The sequence below is a fragment of the Narcine bancroftii genome, chromosome 9 (genome assembly GCF_036971445.1).
Source record: "Narcine bancroftii isolate sNarBan1 chromosome 9, sNarBan1.hap1, whole genome shotgun sequence".
NCBI lineage: Eukaryota > Metazoa > Chordata > Chondrichthyes > Torpediniformes > Narcinidae > Narcine > Narcine bancroftii.
Window position 1 is genome coordinate 111,176,155 of NC_091477.1, and position 15,755 is coordinate 111,191,909.

Genomic DNA, 15,755 nt, shown 5'->3' on the forward strand with positions numbered 1-15,755 from the left:
ACAGCAATGAGCTCTCTGAACCCTTCTCCATTAACAATGGCGTGAAGCAAGGCTGTGTTCTCGCACCAACCCTCTTTTCAATCTTCTTCAGCATGATGCTGAACCAAGCCATGAAAGACCCCAACAATGAAGACGCTGTTTACATCCGGTACCGCACGGATGGCAGTCTCTTCAATCTGAGGCGCCTGCAAGCTCACACCAAGACACAAGAGAAACTTGTCCGTGAACTACTCTTTGCAGACGATGCCGCTTTAGTTGCCCATTCAGAGCCAGCTCTTCAGCACTTGACGTCCTGCTTTGCGGAAACTGCCAAAATGTTTGGCCTGGAAGTCAGCCTGAAGAAAACTGAGGTCCTCCATCAGCCAGCTCCCCACCATGACTACCAGCCCCCCCACATCTCCATCGGGCACACAAAACTCAAAACGGTCAACCTGTTTACCTATCTCGGCTGCACCATTTCATCAGATGCAAGGATCGACAATGAGATAGACAACAGACTCGCCAAGGCAAATAGCGCCTTTGGAAGACTACACAAAAGAGTCTGGAAAAACAACCAACTGAAAAACCTCACAAAGATAAGCGTATACAGAGCCGTTGTCATACCCACACTCCTGTTCGGCTCCGAATCATGGGTCCTCTACCGGAATCACCTACGGCTCCTAGAACGCTTCCACCAGCGTTGTCTCCGCTCCATCCTCAACATCCATTGGAGCACTTTCATCCCTAACGTCGAAGTACTCGAGATGGCAGAGGTCGACAGCATCGAGTCCACGCTGCTGAAGATCCAGCTGCGCTGGGTGGGTCACATCTCCAGAATGGAGGACCATCGCCTTCCCAAGATCGTGTTATATGGCGAGCTCTCCACTGGCCACCGTGACAGAGGTGCACCAAAGAAAAGGTACAAGGACTGCCTAAAGAAATCTCTTGGTGCCTGCCCCATTGACCACCGCCAGTGGGCTGATATCGCCTCAAACCGTGCATCTTGGCGCCTCACAGTTTGGCGGGCAGCAACCTCCTTTGAAGAAGACTGCAGAGCCCACCTCACTGAGAAAAGACAAAGGAGGAAAAACCCAACACCCAACCCCAACCAACCAATTTTCCCCTGCAGCCGCTGCAACCGTGTCTGCCTGTCCCGCATCGGACTTGTCAGCCACAAACGAGCCTGCAGCTGACGTGGACATTTACCCCTCCATAAATCTTCGTCCGCGAAGCCAAGCCAAAGAAAGAAAAGAAATGGAAAAAAATGAAGTCAGTGGGTGTCGTTCATTTTTGAGTTATAGAATTCTACAGCAGATAAACAGGTTCTTCAGCCCAAATTATCTATGCTGACCATGCTAGTCCCATTTACCTTCATTCGGCACAAATTCCTCCCAAACCAGTGGTTCTCAATTTGTTTATCCCCCACTCACATACCACCTTAAGTAATCCCTGACTAACCAGAGCGCCTGTGGCATCAGATGCTCTGTGGTTAGTCAGGGATTACTTAAGGTGGTGTGTGAGTGGAAAAAATGTCGAGGGCCACTGTCCTATCCTTAACCTTTCCTAGGCATGCGCTTGTATAAATGCCTTTTAAACATAACAATTGTCCCCGTTTTTACCACTTCCTCAAGCAAATCATTTCATTTGCACCTCACTCTCTATGTGAAGGACCCCTCGGGTCCCTTTTAAAAAGCTATGCCTTCTAATTTAGATTCACCTTCCCTGGGGTAAGAGATATCACTATTTACCTTATTAATGCCCCTCTCAGCCTCCTCCACTCCAGGGAGATAAGTCCTAGCCTATCAAGCCTCTCCTTACAATTCAAGCCTGCCAGTCCCGACAACATCCTTGTGAATCTTTACTGCACCCCTTTCCATCTTAACAATACCTTCCCTAAAACTGGGTGTGGTAAACCACTGTTATACCGTGATTGGCTTCCACTGACTGGACACCCCTTCCATTCCATAGCCTCTTGCGCGCCACCCTTTTGCTCTGATCAGTCAAGGAGGTGGATGGTTGTTTGATAGTGTCCCAGTCTTTAGCTATTAAAAGCCTGATTGTTTCACTACTCAGCCTTTTGTGAATTACTGATGGTACATCAATGGATGACCAGAATTGCCTGCAATACTCCAAGTGTGGGCTCACCAACATCCTGTCCAGTTATAACGTGATGCCCCTGCATCTGCACTCAGTGCCACAATTGATAAAAGGCAAGCAGTTTTTTTTTCCATTTTACTTCATGTTAATTTTAACATTAGACATCTCATAATGCAGAACATGGAGCTAATTGGTGAATGTGGTCAGCAAAAACAGAAATGCACAGGTAAACTTTCAGTTTAGAATGATCTACCAATGGAAGTAGTCTGTTGTTAGTTCTTCATCTGCTTTCTCTTCACCAAGTTTATTAAGACATGCATTAATTTTTACTCCCTGCCTAATGTGAACGGTGTTGAAGATAATTGGGTGTGTGTTAGATTATCGTAACACAAGTCCCTCATTCCTGCCACCAATTTCACTTGCTTTAAATCAGATAGAGGAAGGTCGCCTGGCCCAGTTCAATTGGAATAAAAAGATTGCCTCCTAATGATTTCACTGAGATGTCCATGAATCTGAAGTTGCCTCTTCTGCCAACAAAACTGGTTATATGAACTCCCTGAAAGTCACTAGTGATAACCTCAAACCTTCACCACCTCCATCCCAGCTTCAACCCTCCCTTGATATCCCATGAGATCAGCTTCCCATCTGCCTGCAGTTCAGTTACTTGAACAGACTTTAAACTGATGTTAATTTCTGCTTATGTAAATCAAGGCCCCTTTTTAAGGTTGCACTCTGCCTGGGAATGGAGCTGGGGTGGGGTGGGGGGAAGGATACTGGGCAGCTTACCACTTACCTTCACCTTGGGATCAGTTTTTCTAGAAGTTGATCCGATGAGATTTCAACTCGCAGACCTGCTGAAATAGGTCAGCTATTGGCATCAGCGGGACAGCTCAGTAGGAAATTCCAACTGTTAGAAGCCTACAGCAGGAGTATAGTGATAGTATTTAGCATATAACTTTTAAGATACTTGTCAAGAGCATTTATTTTCAGCTTTTCTGTTATTAAACCAAGGCAGCTGTTTAAAACTACCCTGTTCTTCCATTGGTTCTAGGTGCCATGCCAGACCCTCACCGAATCTTGCAATCTGAATGTGCGGAGCAATACGTGCTACTGTTGTGACTTGTACAATTGCGCTAAGTGAGTGTTTTGCTTTTCCTTAAGATCAGATCAAATACTATTTATTGTCAATGTAATAAATCAGAAATGTAACATTATTATGACATTGCCTTTTGTCTGGAAATAAGGCCCACGGCCCTTTAGTCAGAGAAAGAGAGTCCCTCCCCCACTCTCCAAGTTATCTGTTAGTTCACCTCCAACACTCCCACAGCTGCAGAGGACTCCACTTCAGTTCAAACCATCAGCAACCCGAGCCCACATCCAAACTTCTGACACGATAAGGCCCTCAACATCCTCTCAGATCCCACTTCTGAAACCATGGTTTCTATGAGACAGTCTCCAATAGCCAGGTTCAAATCCTTTGACCTCAAGACACCAGCAGCCTACGCTCTGGGTGGGTTTCTCCCACAAGTCACCAGCACGTACATCCTTCAGCCACAGAGTTCCTCGCTGGTCCCCAACCATGGTCACTGTCATCTCTGCTTCTTCTTCTCAACCAGGGGTGCTCTCCACATTTCTAGCACCCTGCACCTGTCCACTGCTCCCAGGACTCTGCAGCCCCTTGAAGCTGCTGTTGAATACAGCAGTCGGACCAGGAGCCCTTGGCAATCAGACTGGGCGGTAGGACTCCACAGGGAAGCGCTGTGTCTGGTTGTGTTTGTACATTCCAAGTGCTAATGGAAGGCAAAAAAATCAAATGAGGGCTGGAAAAGTCTGTTTTTATTTGCTGTTTATTGGGATATGGGTATCATCATTTCTGATCCATCCTTAATTGCCACATAGAAACATAGAAGATAGGAGCAGGAGTAGGTCATTCGACCCTGCTCCGCCATTCAACCAGATCATGGCTGATCTTAAAGTTCAGTACCCCGTCCCCGCCTTCTCTCCGTAACCTTTAATACCCTTACGGCATTAGCCACATTAGGCTAATTTAGAAGGCAATTGAGTCATCCATAATGACATGGGTCTGGATTCACCTGATGACCTGATAAAGCCAACAGATTTCCTTCCCTAAAGAACCTCTGGAAACCATTTTGGATTTTATCAGAAACGGCTGTCCAATAGTCACCAATAGCAACTCTTTTTTTCCCACTCTGGATTTTGACGGGGATTTGTTAACAAGCAAAACCGTCTGCATTTCCCCGTAGAGTCCCAACACTGCTGTAGGTTCTTTGTGTAATATTTTATCATTCTCTGAAATTTGAATTTGCTCAAACAACCTGTTCTTGGTTAGATTTGGCACAAGGCCAGCTTCTTCACTGGATGGAAGAGATCACCAAGTTTTTTTGAAAATTTTGAGTGCTTTTATAGTTTATTATTCTTTATAATTTTACTAGCCTCTGCCAGTAGTTAATTTTTTTAATAATAGGTAGTTAGGTTTTAATAGTTTCAAAATGACAAACATCATTCACAGCTTTTGACAGTAAGCCAAGCCACATTATAAACAAAAACAGGAACAGGCCATTTCAATATTCAAGCATCCTTTATTGTCATGTCATAGTACAGAATATGTAGTATTACACAAAATTACCTTCTGCCTGCCATAAAGGCCTGGGGCCCCTTACAGTAACAGAGAACAACCCGCAAAAGAGAGTCCCTTCAGATTAGGGAAGTTTCCTCTTCTGCTTCTTCTCATCAAGGGGTGTTCTCCCCGTTTCTGGCACCCTGCTCCTAGGAGTCTGCAACCCCTCATGGCTGCTGCCATCTTAAGCACAGATCCCTGTGGTTGCAGGATTTTACTTGTAACACCGTCGGCTCCTTTTCCCAGCCGTTTAAAGCCGGCATTAGGACTGGGCAGTTGAACCCTTTGGAGCAGCGCTGTGTCTCCGCTCTCCTGGGTCCACCCTGGTGGTAACACTGCCATTTTTTTGTCCCCTGTCCTTGCCCCATCACTCAATAAGATGGCGGCTGATCTCTTAGCTTTGTTCTGCTTTCTTGCGTCAACACAATAACCCCTGCTCCTCTCAATATCTGCAACAGGCCGAACTATAACGTGTAGCTTGACCCGCTGTTTTTATTTAAATGAGGGTGAAGTTTGTTCTGCATTTCTCCCTAAATGTAATGGCACTTGGATCATGTGTACAAGTCAACATTTGTAACAAATTTTTTTGTCTTTTGATTGAAATGTTAATTTGCAGATATTTTAATTATTCACAAAATGAAATTATTAGTTTTTGTTTGAGGCTATAGGAATAAATGTGATAATTGATAGACACCGTTCAATTGGATAAAACAATATTGCTCTTATATCCTGAGGGTTTTTGAAATTAGTCCATACTCATGGAATTTTCATCTCTCTGCAAGCTGTACTGATTATTACACACAAAACAATTTTGGAGGAGATTCAATCCTAAGTAATATATGCCCAGAAGCCAAAAACATCTTCAAACTGGCAAAAACAGACTCAAGACTGACAAACACAGGCCACAAGAATGCTAGAATGAGAATTAGAACAGTACAAAAGAAGAATTTGCATTTCTTTGTAAGTAAGTCACCTATTGGCCCAGCAACATCAAAAAAACCACAACTTCAGAATGACAAAAGATCCTCACATAGTTCCAAAATTTCACATTGAATCATTGGGCCAGATGGTCAATGTTTGGTCATTGATCTAGTTTTAGGAGAGAAGAGAGTTAGAGTTATTTAAGTTCACGTCTATTGTCATCCGATTGTACATACACAACCCAACGAACCAAGGCTCCTTGTAGCTAATAACATCACTGCCAAATGTGGCGAGTTCAAATTCAGGGAGAAGCAAGAGGCAAGATCTGGGCGAGTGCAGAGATTTCGCAACACTTACTGAATGCTCTGTCATTTCAGTCCGTTTTTGGCTGATCCGTCTCCTCTACATCGGCAAATCAGGGTGCAGTCCAGGAGATCGCTCCCAGTGGCCAACCTCTTCAATTCCACATCCCATTGCCACACTGACATAGAAACATAGAAGAAAGGAGCAGGAGTAGGTCATTCGGCCCTTCGAGCCTGCTCCGCTATTCAATGAGATCATGGCTGATCTTAAAGTTCAGTACCCCGTCCCCACCTTCTCTCCGTAACCCCTAATTCCCTTATACTGAAGAAATATATCTAATTCCCTCTTAAATATATTCAATGAACCTGCCTCTACTGCCCTCTGTGGCAATGAATTCCACAGATTCACCACCCTCTGGGTCAAGACATTCCTCCTCATCTCAGTCCTAAATGGTTTGCCTATTATCCTCGAACCATGGCCCCGGGTTCTGGACTCCCCCACCATTGGAAACATCCCATCTGCATCCACTCTGTCCAGTCCTGCCAGAATTTTATATGTCTCTATGAGATCCCCTCTCAATCTTCTAAACTCCAGCGAGTACAATCCCAATTTGCGCAATCTTTCCTCATAAGTCATTCCTGCCATTCCAGGTATCAGCCTGATGAATCGCCTCTGCACTCCCTCCATTGCAAGAACATCCTTCCTTAGATAAGGCGACCAAAACTGCACACAATACTCCAGGTGGGGTCTCACCAAGGCTCTGTACAGCTGCAGTAAGGTATCCTTATTCCTATACTCAAACCCACTTGATATGAAGCCCAACATACCAGTTGCTATTTTAACCGCCTGCTGTACCTGCATGCTCGCCTTCAGTGACTGGTGCACAAGAACCCCTAGGTCTCTCTGCACTTCCCCATCTCCCAATCTATTGCCATTCAAATAGTAATCTGCCCTCCGGTTTGTATTATCAAAGTGGATAACCTCACATTTATCCACATTGTAGTGCATTTGCCATGTATCTGCCCAGTCCCCCAATTTATCCAAATCACACTGAAGCTTCCTGACCCCCTCTTCAGTGCACACAACTCCTCCTAACTTAGTGTTGTTTGCAAATTTGGAGATATTACATCTGATCCTCTCATCTAGATCATTAATGTGAATTGTGAACAGCTGGGGTCCATAACCTCGTGTGCTGAAAAGTTGAGGCCACCCTGAAATTGGAGGAGCAATGTCTTAGCAGTCTCTGTTAACCCCCTCTCCTGGCTCTTTCCTTCAACCCTCTATCCACCTTCCTCCAGCACCCTATCCCCTTCCCTTCCCTCTCCTATCAGAGAGCTATCATTCTTAGCCCTCTGAACTCCCCCCCCATAATTTCTTAGCTTCTACTCACCCACCTGACTCTACCTATTACCTCTTAGTCTGTGGTCCTCCCCCTTCCCCTCCTCCCAACTTTTTATTCAGACGTCTGCCTGATTTTTGGCGCTCCTGAAGGGCTCAGTCCCGAAATGTCAACCTCCTGTGGATGTTGCCTGATCTGCTGAGTGCCATCATCTTCATTGTGTTTGCTTGAGATTCCCACATCTGCAAAGCAAAATGCCTGCAATTTCCTTGGATCCAGTTACTTCATTCCCTCTGTTTGCCTCAACCTCCCTGTTGTTAGTTTTTAATACTTGCCTTCCAAGTTTAGGGCGGTTCTTCTTTTTTTTTAAACTTTATTTAAAATTTTATGACATGAATAAAATAAAAATTACATTTAAAGAAATAATAAAAAATAAGATAATAAAAATTAGAATACTACATCATTAAACTACACAAATTAACCCCCCCAATAATTATAACACAACATTAATCATCTAATTTAAAATTAGTCCAACCCTCCCCCCCAAAATAAAGAGTGAAGAATTAATTAACAATATTGTAAATAAAATAGAAAAAACCCCACTTACAAAAAAAGGATAAAACTTAACAACAAAAAAAATTACTAACAACAAAAAAAAAATCAATACTAAAATAATACCCTTAAACATATATTTAAATCAAACATAATACATGTATTTAACAAATGAAATCCACTTTAAAACTAAGTTCAAATATTAAAATCATATATCAACCACATATCTGTTATTCAAAAAAATCATAATTAATAATACATAAATACAGAATTTCCATTAATACCAAGTTTCCTTTATAATTCATCGAGAGAACAAAAACATCCCTTAGAAAAACAATCAGATAAACCTTTTATTCCCTTCCCCTCCCCTTATATAAAAAAAAGAAAAAAAAGAAAAAAGTTCAAACTCTTATAAAATTCTCCATATTCTTCATTTATAACATCTTCAAAATTCTCTATCAAAATTAACTTAATTTTATTAAACTCTTCTCCCTCAATGTATTTGTACTTAATTTTCTTCTTATCACCTTTCCCCTCATCTTCCTCTTCATCTAATTCAACATCCTCAATTTTTGACTTATTATCTTCTGTGACATCATCCTCTTAAAAAAGAAAGAAAAAAGAGAAACCCCCCCCCCAAAAAAAAGAGAAAAAAAAGGAGAGAAAATAAAAAACCTCCTAATTCCCTCTCAATTACAATCAGAAAACAAAAAGAGTTTAAAAAAAATTATTTATTTAAAAAAAACTAATAATAAAAACCTTCACTTCTTAACCCAAAAATTAAAAAGAAAAAAAAACAGGTCGGAGGTCACAACTACCTCCTCCTGTTTAAACCGCCCAAAGCAGTAACTCCCCCAAAATATTGGGTGTGAGATAACTCACAGGTAGCTGATGACTTCTGGAAACTAGTGCCCACCCAGTTCCCTCTCCCAACTCCCATTTCATTAAACTATCATCATTATTTAAACTATTTAAGCTCTTCTCAAAAAAAAGATAAAAGATTTATTTTTTTAAATCAACGTTACCACTTCGGTCACCATTGCTTCCATTTCTTTTAAAAAACTGGATCCCACCTTACATCTCTACTCTCTTTGGAGACCTTGAAGGACTACATCATTCCTGAAACTGCATGATTGGTAGAGACTGAGCAAAGTCCATAACCTCTTTAGGATTGTCAAAGAACTTTGGCTAATTTCCATCCTAAAAAATCTTCAGTACTGCAGAATACCTGAATGTTCCTTTATGTCTTTTTTTCCACAACCGTTCTTTCACAGAATTAAATTCGTGTCGTTGAAACATAATTTCTTGACTCAAATCTTGATAGAAGAAAACAGGATTATTCTGAACCATCAAAGGAGATCTATTTTGCTGGGCATTTCTAATAGCCGTACGTAAAATTGTCTCTGTCACAATAGTTTAAACAACGGATCAAAACAGATCTTGGATTCTGTCCTGAAAAAGATTTTCTTCTTAAAACTCTATAAGCACGTTCCAGTATTAAACCTTCAGGGAATTTATCCTGTCCTAACACTCGTGGAATCCATTCAGTAAAAAATTTTCTTGGATCTGGTCCTTCTATACCTTCTGGCAAACCAACAATTTTCACGTTGTTCCATCTAGATTGATTCTCCAAATAATCAACCTTTTTTGCTAAATTTTTATTTTGGATCTGCAGTGTTTCAATTATTCTATTTTCATCTTGCAGTTGATCCTGTGCATCGACTAAACCTTGATCACACATTTCAAATCTTTCAATGGTTTCAAGCTTAAAAGCTCCATTAATGACTTCCGCCATCGCATTAATCTTGGAAATAAACAGGTTTACAAAATTAGCTAAGTGACTCGATACAGAATATATCTTATCTTCAAGATCCTTAACAGACATTTCAACAGAAGTAGATTCAGGCATAATGGGGTCTTGCTGTTCCTTAGAGACCACGGGATCTTCTGTCCCTTCCCTTAATTTAGTATCTTTTCTAGCAGTTTGACTTCGTATAAAAATCCCTCTCAAAATCCCCCCAGCAATGCCAGGAGACTAAAGATCAGAGTTATCTTTAAGCCAAATCTCTTTAATCATCTTCACTGAATCGATGTCTGGAAAAACCGTTGTAATTGAAGATGCATTTTGCAGCGCCACCACTGTAGCAGTCGAATGACAACTCTTTAACTCTCCAGCTGGTGGCGCCCCAGCTGATTCAACTGTCAAAGCCTCAGCAACAACACCTGCAGTGGCCACCGTGCGAAACACTGGCACCCGTCCAGCCCCTTGTTCTGAAAGCTGTTGAGTGCGACCTTCAGAGAGCCTCACCGGCTTAAAACGAAGCTTCAATGCCGAACTCTGCACGTCCTCCTCTGGATCCATTCTACGTTGAGACCTGGCTTCTTGTAAACAAGTAGGCTCAAACAATTTCGGAAAATGTAGTTTTTTAACAGTCTGTTGATATTTTCTTTTACCTTTTTTTTTGCATATAAACCATCAGGCACTAATCCAACGCCTCTTATTATTTATAAACTTTTAAAAGAACTTTAACGGGCACTTAAAGACAAAACAATAAATCAGAGTCAGGAGAGGTCTGGAAGGCACGTCTGTTCCCTACGCCATCTTGCCACGCCCCCCAGGGCGGTTGTTCTTGATTTATCAGAGCCAAGAAGCAAGATTTGGGGAGTGCAGAAATTTTGCAACCTTTTCAATCTGCTCTGCAGATTGATGGTTGGTCCAACTTCACTCATACCTCCTCCCTCACCACTATTCAGGACCCTAAACATTCTTTCCAAGTGGACCAACACTTCACCTGTGAATCTGCAGAGGTCATCCGGTGCTCCTGATGGGGAGATTGGACACGGACTGGGAGATCACTCCTTTGAGCACAATGATTTATTTTGTTCAAGTTTAGACAAACTATTCATTTTTGCTGCCTTGTATTTTTAACTCAATAACTTCCTTGATTGCTTGTTTATACGGTGTCTCAAACCTTTTCTTCTCAATGGGATATTTTTTTTTTATTGAGAATCGTTAAATAACATCCTCTATTTTATTCACCAAACATCTGATAATTTTGAATGCCTCTTGTATCCATTCTGATATTTCCCTGTTCTGAGAAAAACAGTCTCAGCTTTCTGATTTCCAGATCCAACTCCCTGCACCTCCAACCATCCTCATGAATGTTCCTTGAAAACTTGACACTCCACCAGTCCCACTGTATCAGATTTTCTAATGTTCCATGCTAAGCCTGTTTTTTTAAAACGAATTTTCAAGGACTTTGCCTCAATAAGCACAAAAACATTTGGCAATAACAAATTTGCTGGGTGATCCTTGTCAGTCCAGTTAGGAGTACACTCTGGCTGCTACAAGATTATGTCAGATAATTTTCTCAGTACAAGTTGTTTTGAGTTGCATTGCCATTTAATGAAGAGGTCAGAATCTCCTCAGCCCAAATCAGGTTGGATATTATTCATCAGCTGATCACTTTTTTTTTGATAGTGGTGACTACCTGAACAACTACTTTGAGTTTGTTGGAGTGAAGAGTTGCAAGGACGTACACATAATCTATGTAATGATTTGGTTGGTGACGGCGCTGAATGTTTCTGCCTTTCTTTTGGGAATTATCACCACTGCCATCCTTGACAGCTTTAAAAATATGGTAAGACCATGGAAAATTGCCATAATCGTACACGAGGGTAATTTTTCATTTCAGCTGCAGTGATAATGACAAAACATTTATTGGATGAATTTTATGATTGATTAAAATGAAGTTATTTATTTAGACATACCACATAGTAACAGACCCTTCCAGCCCACGAGCCTGTGCCATCTAAATACACCAAATTAAGCTGCAAACCCCCTACATTTTTTGAGGGGTGGGAGGAAACCCATGCAGATGCATAATCAATGTTCAAACTCCTTACGGACAGCATCGGATTCAAGCTCGGGTCACTGGTGCTGTCGTTGCATTGCGTTAACTGTTCTGATAACCATCCTGCCTTGATGTGCTTTAATCTGCAAAGATATTTAAAGAAATAATTCTTTATCAAGCGGCATGTTTTCATCTTAATTAACTGTCTATCTATGAGGGGAGTTTGAATTTATTTAGATCATATGGAGCACTCGAAGCTGAGGGGAAAACTGATGGAAGAATCTAAAATTATGAGAGGCATAGATTGGGTAGGTCGTTAGTCCTTTAATTAGGGTAGAAGTGTCAGGTACCAGAAGGCATAGGTTTAAGGTGAGAGCGGAAAAGATGAAAGGACATTTACTCTCTTTCTTTCAATCTTTTTATTGACTTTTATAGAACATTATATACAGAACACGGGGATACCAATTAGGAAGAATGTGTGTACATTTCGTAAAATAACCCCTTCCCCATAAACTGTTGTCAAAATGACAAAAAAAAAATGAACTTGAACCCCTTGGGATGTTTTGACATGAAATTAAAGGTCGTGCAGTTCTGCTGAATCTATAAAACATTACTAACTGAAGAAAAAACCAAGTACATAAATAAATACATGCAATGATCAAAACAAGCAGATTTAATGGGCATGAAAATAGTCCATAAAAGGACTCCAAATGTTATGAGAATTAGTGTTAGTCTACACTAATTGACAAATATCAAAATAAATTATACAATCTGGGCATTTAAGAAATCTAAATAAGGTTGCCAAATTTCAACAAACATGCTATATCTATTTCTAAGACTCTGAGTAATCTTCTCAAGGGGAATACAACTTTGCACTTCCATGTTCCAACGATCAATGTGAGGTAGGGGATCGGATTTCCATGTTACCTCTATATATTTCCTGGCTGTTAACAATGCAATTTTAATAAATTTAGATTTACTTCTGGAGAAGTGAACTTTTATAATTGCCAAATTCCCCAGAAGAAATAATTCTGGGTCTAGAGGGAAGTTCAACCCCACAATTTTTGTCAACAGTTCCCCCAATTCTATCCAAAAGAGTCTTAATTTAACGTAAAAAGGTAACAACATTTATACCACATCTAAAACACCTATCAGAAAATTCTGATTTATTTTTATGTATCTTTTGAGGTGTGAGATACAATTGGTACAGAAAAATATAATGAATCAGTCTATATCTAGAATTAATTAAGGTGGTCATACTATCTACACATAGATCTGACCAGCATTGTAGATCAATTCCAATCTCTCCCTTCATCGATGGAGTCCAGATTTTGAGCTTTGATCTTGGAGCATATATATTAGAGATAAATTTGGTTGCATTCCCCTTTCGAATTAGAATTTCCATGTCTGAGCCGATTGGTAGGACCATTAACAAAATTGTACCACAATTGGTCATTCAATGTATATCACAAAACCTTTTTATGCTTGGGTCGAGTTGTGAAGCCATCAAGATAATGGAAATGATCTTATTATCATATGCACTGTACAATGTACACATGCACTGAGATTCTTGTTACAGCTGAACAGTTACATTGTAAATAAAGAAAACTACAAAAACTACTATAATAGTATACAATACTTAATTGAATTCAGAGGAGACAGAAATAGAGAAGATTCACAATTATCCCTAGTGCAGAAAAGTGCAGACATTCCTTTTGTTGGAGCAGTCCCTGATTATTGTGGAAAGGGGGCGGTTCAAGAGTCTGACCGCAGTTGCAAATAAACTGGAGGTGTTGGTTTCAGGTTTCTGTACCTTCTACCCGAAATTAGCAGTAAAAAGAGAAATTCATTATACAAGGTTGAATTTTGCATGTTGCATTCATCAGTCTTTTACTTATTACCTATTTCTTGCAGGTGATGCCCTCTTAAAAATCACAATTGTGGCATTGCACTATCCACTTGGAGTATTTCCAGTTTTAAGCTAGTGCCATAATTATAGTTTATCTCACCACATCAATAAAGTCACTGCTCCATCGTTGTTACAAAGGAATCTGCCTGTTCTTTTGCCAGGAGGTTCTCCTTGGACCAGAGGTTAGTTTCCAGCTCTTCCACATTCAACATTCCAGAATCAAGTCCAAGGAGCAGAGGGAGACCCAACCTATACTATCTCCAACTGCACCTCTCCTGATACACGAACAAGCAGTAGACACAATGCACCAGGTAATTTGACTTTTTGTTCTTTGGAATGAGGAAGATGCAGACTATTCCAAAGCAGCTTTACAGGATCTACATGTTTGTTTTTTTTTTACCCAGTTTCTTCATCGCAGAATTCTTTTCTTTCTAATGGCTGGAAATGGTTAGAAACTAAATTTATTTTCCTTTACTTTAAAGAGAAAAGATCAATTTAATTGGTTATTTCTCTGAATTTTTCACACTACTGTAGTTGCAAAATGTGATTCTCTCATCATGAACAAGATCAACAGTTCTGATAAGGGATGCAAATCAATAGATTTGCCTGGTTTCAATTTTATCATTCATTGTTCATCCTAATTAGTGACAAAATTTAGTCTTTATAAGATATCCAACACGTTTGATATCTTGAATGTCGCGGATCAAAACTTACACCTTCAGGAAAAATAAATAAAGAACAGTTCCACATCTTTTCATCAGTAATATAACAGCAATTATGATAGCCTCTGGTGGATAGAGTTCCAATTAAAAAAGTGTGTAATATAAAAGATTTATATGGGAAATTTTACTTTGGGAAAAATGTAAAAAAGATATTGGTCTTTCTCTCCTCAGGGGCCCTGCTCTCAATATACATCAATGCCAATGGCTACATCGCTGTCCAGCTACGATTTTAACTGTGCAAAGAAGGACACCAATCCTCCTCCTTTTGCCCCACTGTACAACTTACTGCCAGATAAACCAATGGGCTATCCAATATGATCACTTCTCTGTGTAAAGACTAGCTACCTTGCCACTCGACATCTGGAATACAGATCTGAAACCTAAAACATTTGGAGTTCAAGGAATCTTTAAAGTTTTTGAACACGTGCTCAGTTGTTGACAGAGAGAAAACAGCCTATTTTACATCTCATGTGACCTTCCTTTCCTTTTCCTGCATTGAAAATATATAGAATGTTGGAATTTTTCAATCACGCATTTACAGTGTAGCATAAAATAAATTCAATAATAAATAATTCAACATCTACCCCTCGAGATGTTTGTCAAAGTATGGTGTACGTACAGCCATCCTTGACTTGTGCCCAATCGACTAACATCTGATTGCATATAAGTCTGAGGTTACCATAAGGGCTTAATAAAAATTTTTAAGATTTATGTCAGGACTGCCATTGATGGGCATTACTGTACAGTAGGTACTGTATTTACATTTTATTAACTATGTTATTTAGACATGTGTATGTACAATAAAGGTTTAGGTAAATATGTGTGTGTCATGGCATCTTGTTGTACAGCATATTTCACCTAAGGTCAGACTAATCTAGGTCAGGATAGGGAGCAACTTGGAATTTGCATCTGCCTGCAGCCCATACCCTTGGTGGAAGGAGACTGCGAGATTAGCCATGGTAAATAACTGCAGTCCACTTTTGACGGCACATTCTGTGGACACTGTGCCCCAGTGCTACAAGGAGTGAATTTAGTGCAGTGTACAATCCAACAATGAAGACGCTGTTTACATCCGGTACCGCACGGATGGCAGTCTCTTCAATCTGAGGCACCTGCAAGCTCACACCAAGACACAAGAGAAACTTGTCCGTGAACTACTCTTTGCAGACAATGCCGCTTTAGTTGCCCATTCAGAGCCAGCTCTTCAGCGCTTGACGTCCTGCTTTGCGGAAACTGCCAAAATGTTTGGCCTGGAAGTCAGCCTGAAGAAAACTGAGGTCCTCCATCAGCCAGTGTAAGTAGTGGATCTGGGTTCAATTTAAGAGAAATTTGGATCAGCACATGGATGGGAGGGATATGGAAAGGCTATGGTTCAGGTCAATGTGACCAGGCGGAAAAATGTTTTGCAAGTGTTACGAGCTAATACACCCTTATTAGTAAT

At 40.6% G+C, this 15,755-nt stretch overlaps 1 protein-coding gene across 1 annotated transcript in view; it reads left to right on the forward strand.

Moving 5' to 3' along the window:
- LOC138742640 (transmembrane protein 255B) overlaps positions 1-15,133 on the forward strand; it is a 57,343-nt gene extending 42,210 nt beyond the window's left edge. The window contains exons 6-9 of the mRNA XM_069897329.1: positions 3,128-3,213; positions 11,311-11,470; positions 13,754-13,903; positions 14,486-15,133. Coding sequence (XP_069753430.1) covers positions 3,128-3,213; positions 11,311-11,470; positions 13,754-13,903; positions 14,486-14,632 — 543 coding nt within the window. The 3' untranslated portion in view covers positions 14,633-15,133. The remainder of the gene's footprint in view (positions 1-3,127; positions 3,214-11,310; positions 11,471-13,753; positions 13,904-14,485) is intronic.
- The last annotated feature ends 622 nt before the right edge of the window (positions 15,134-15,755 follow it).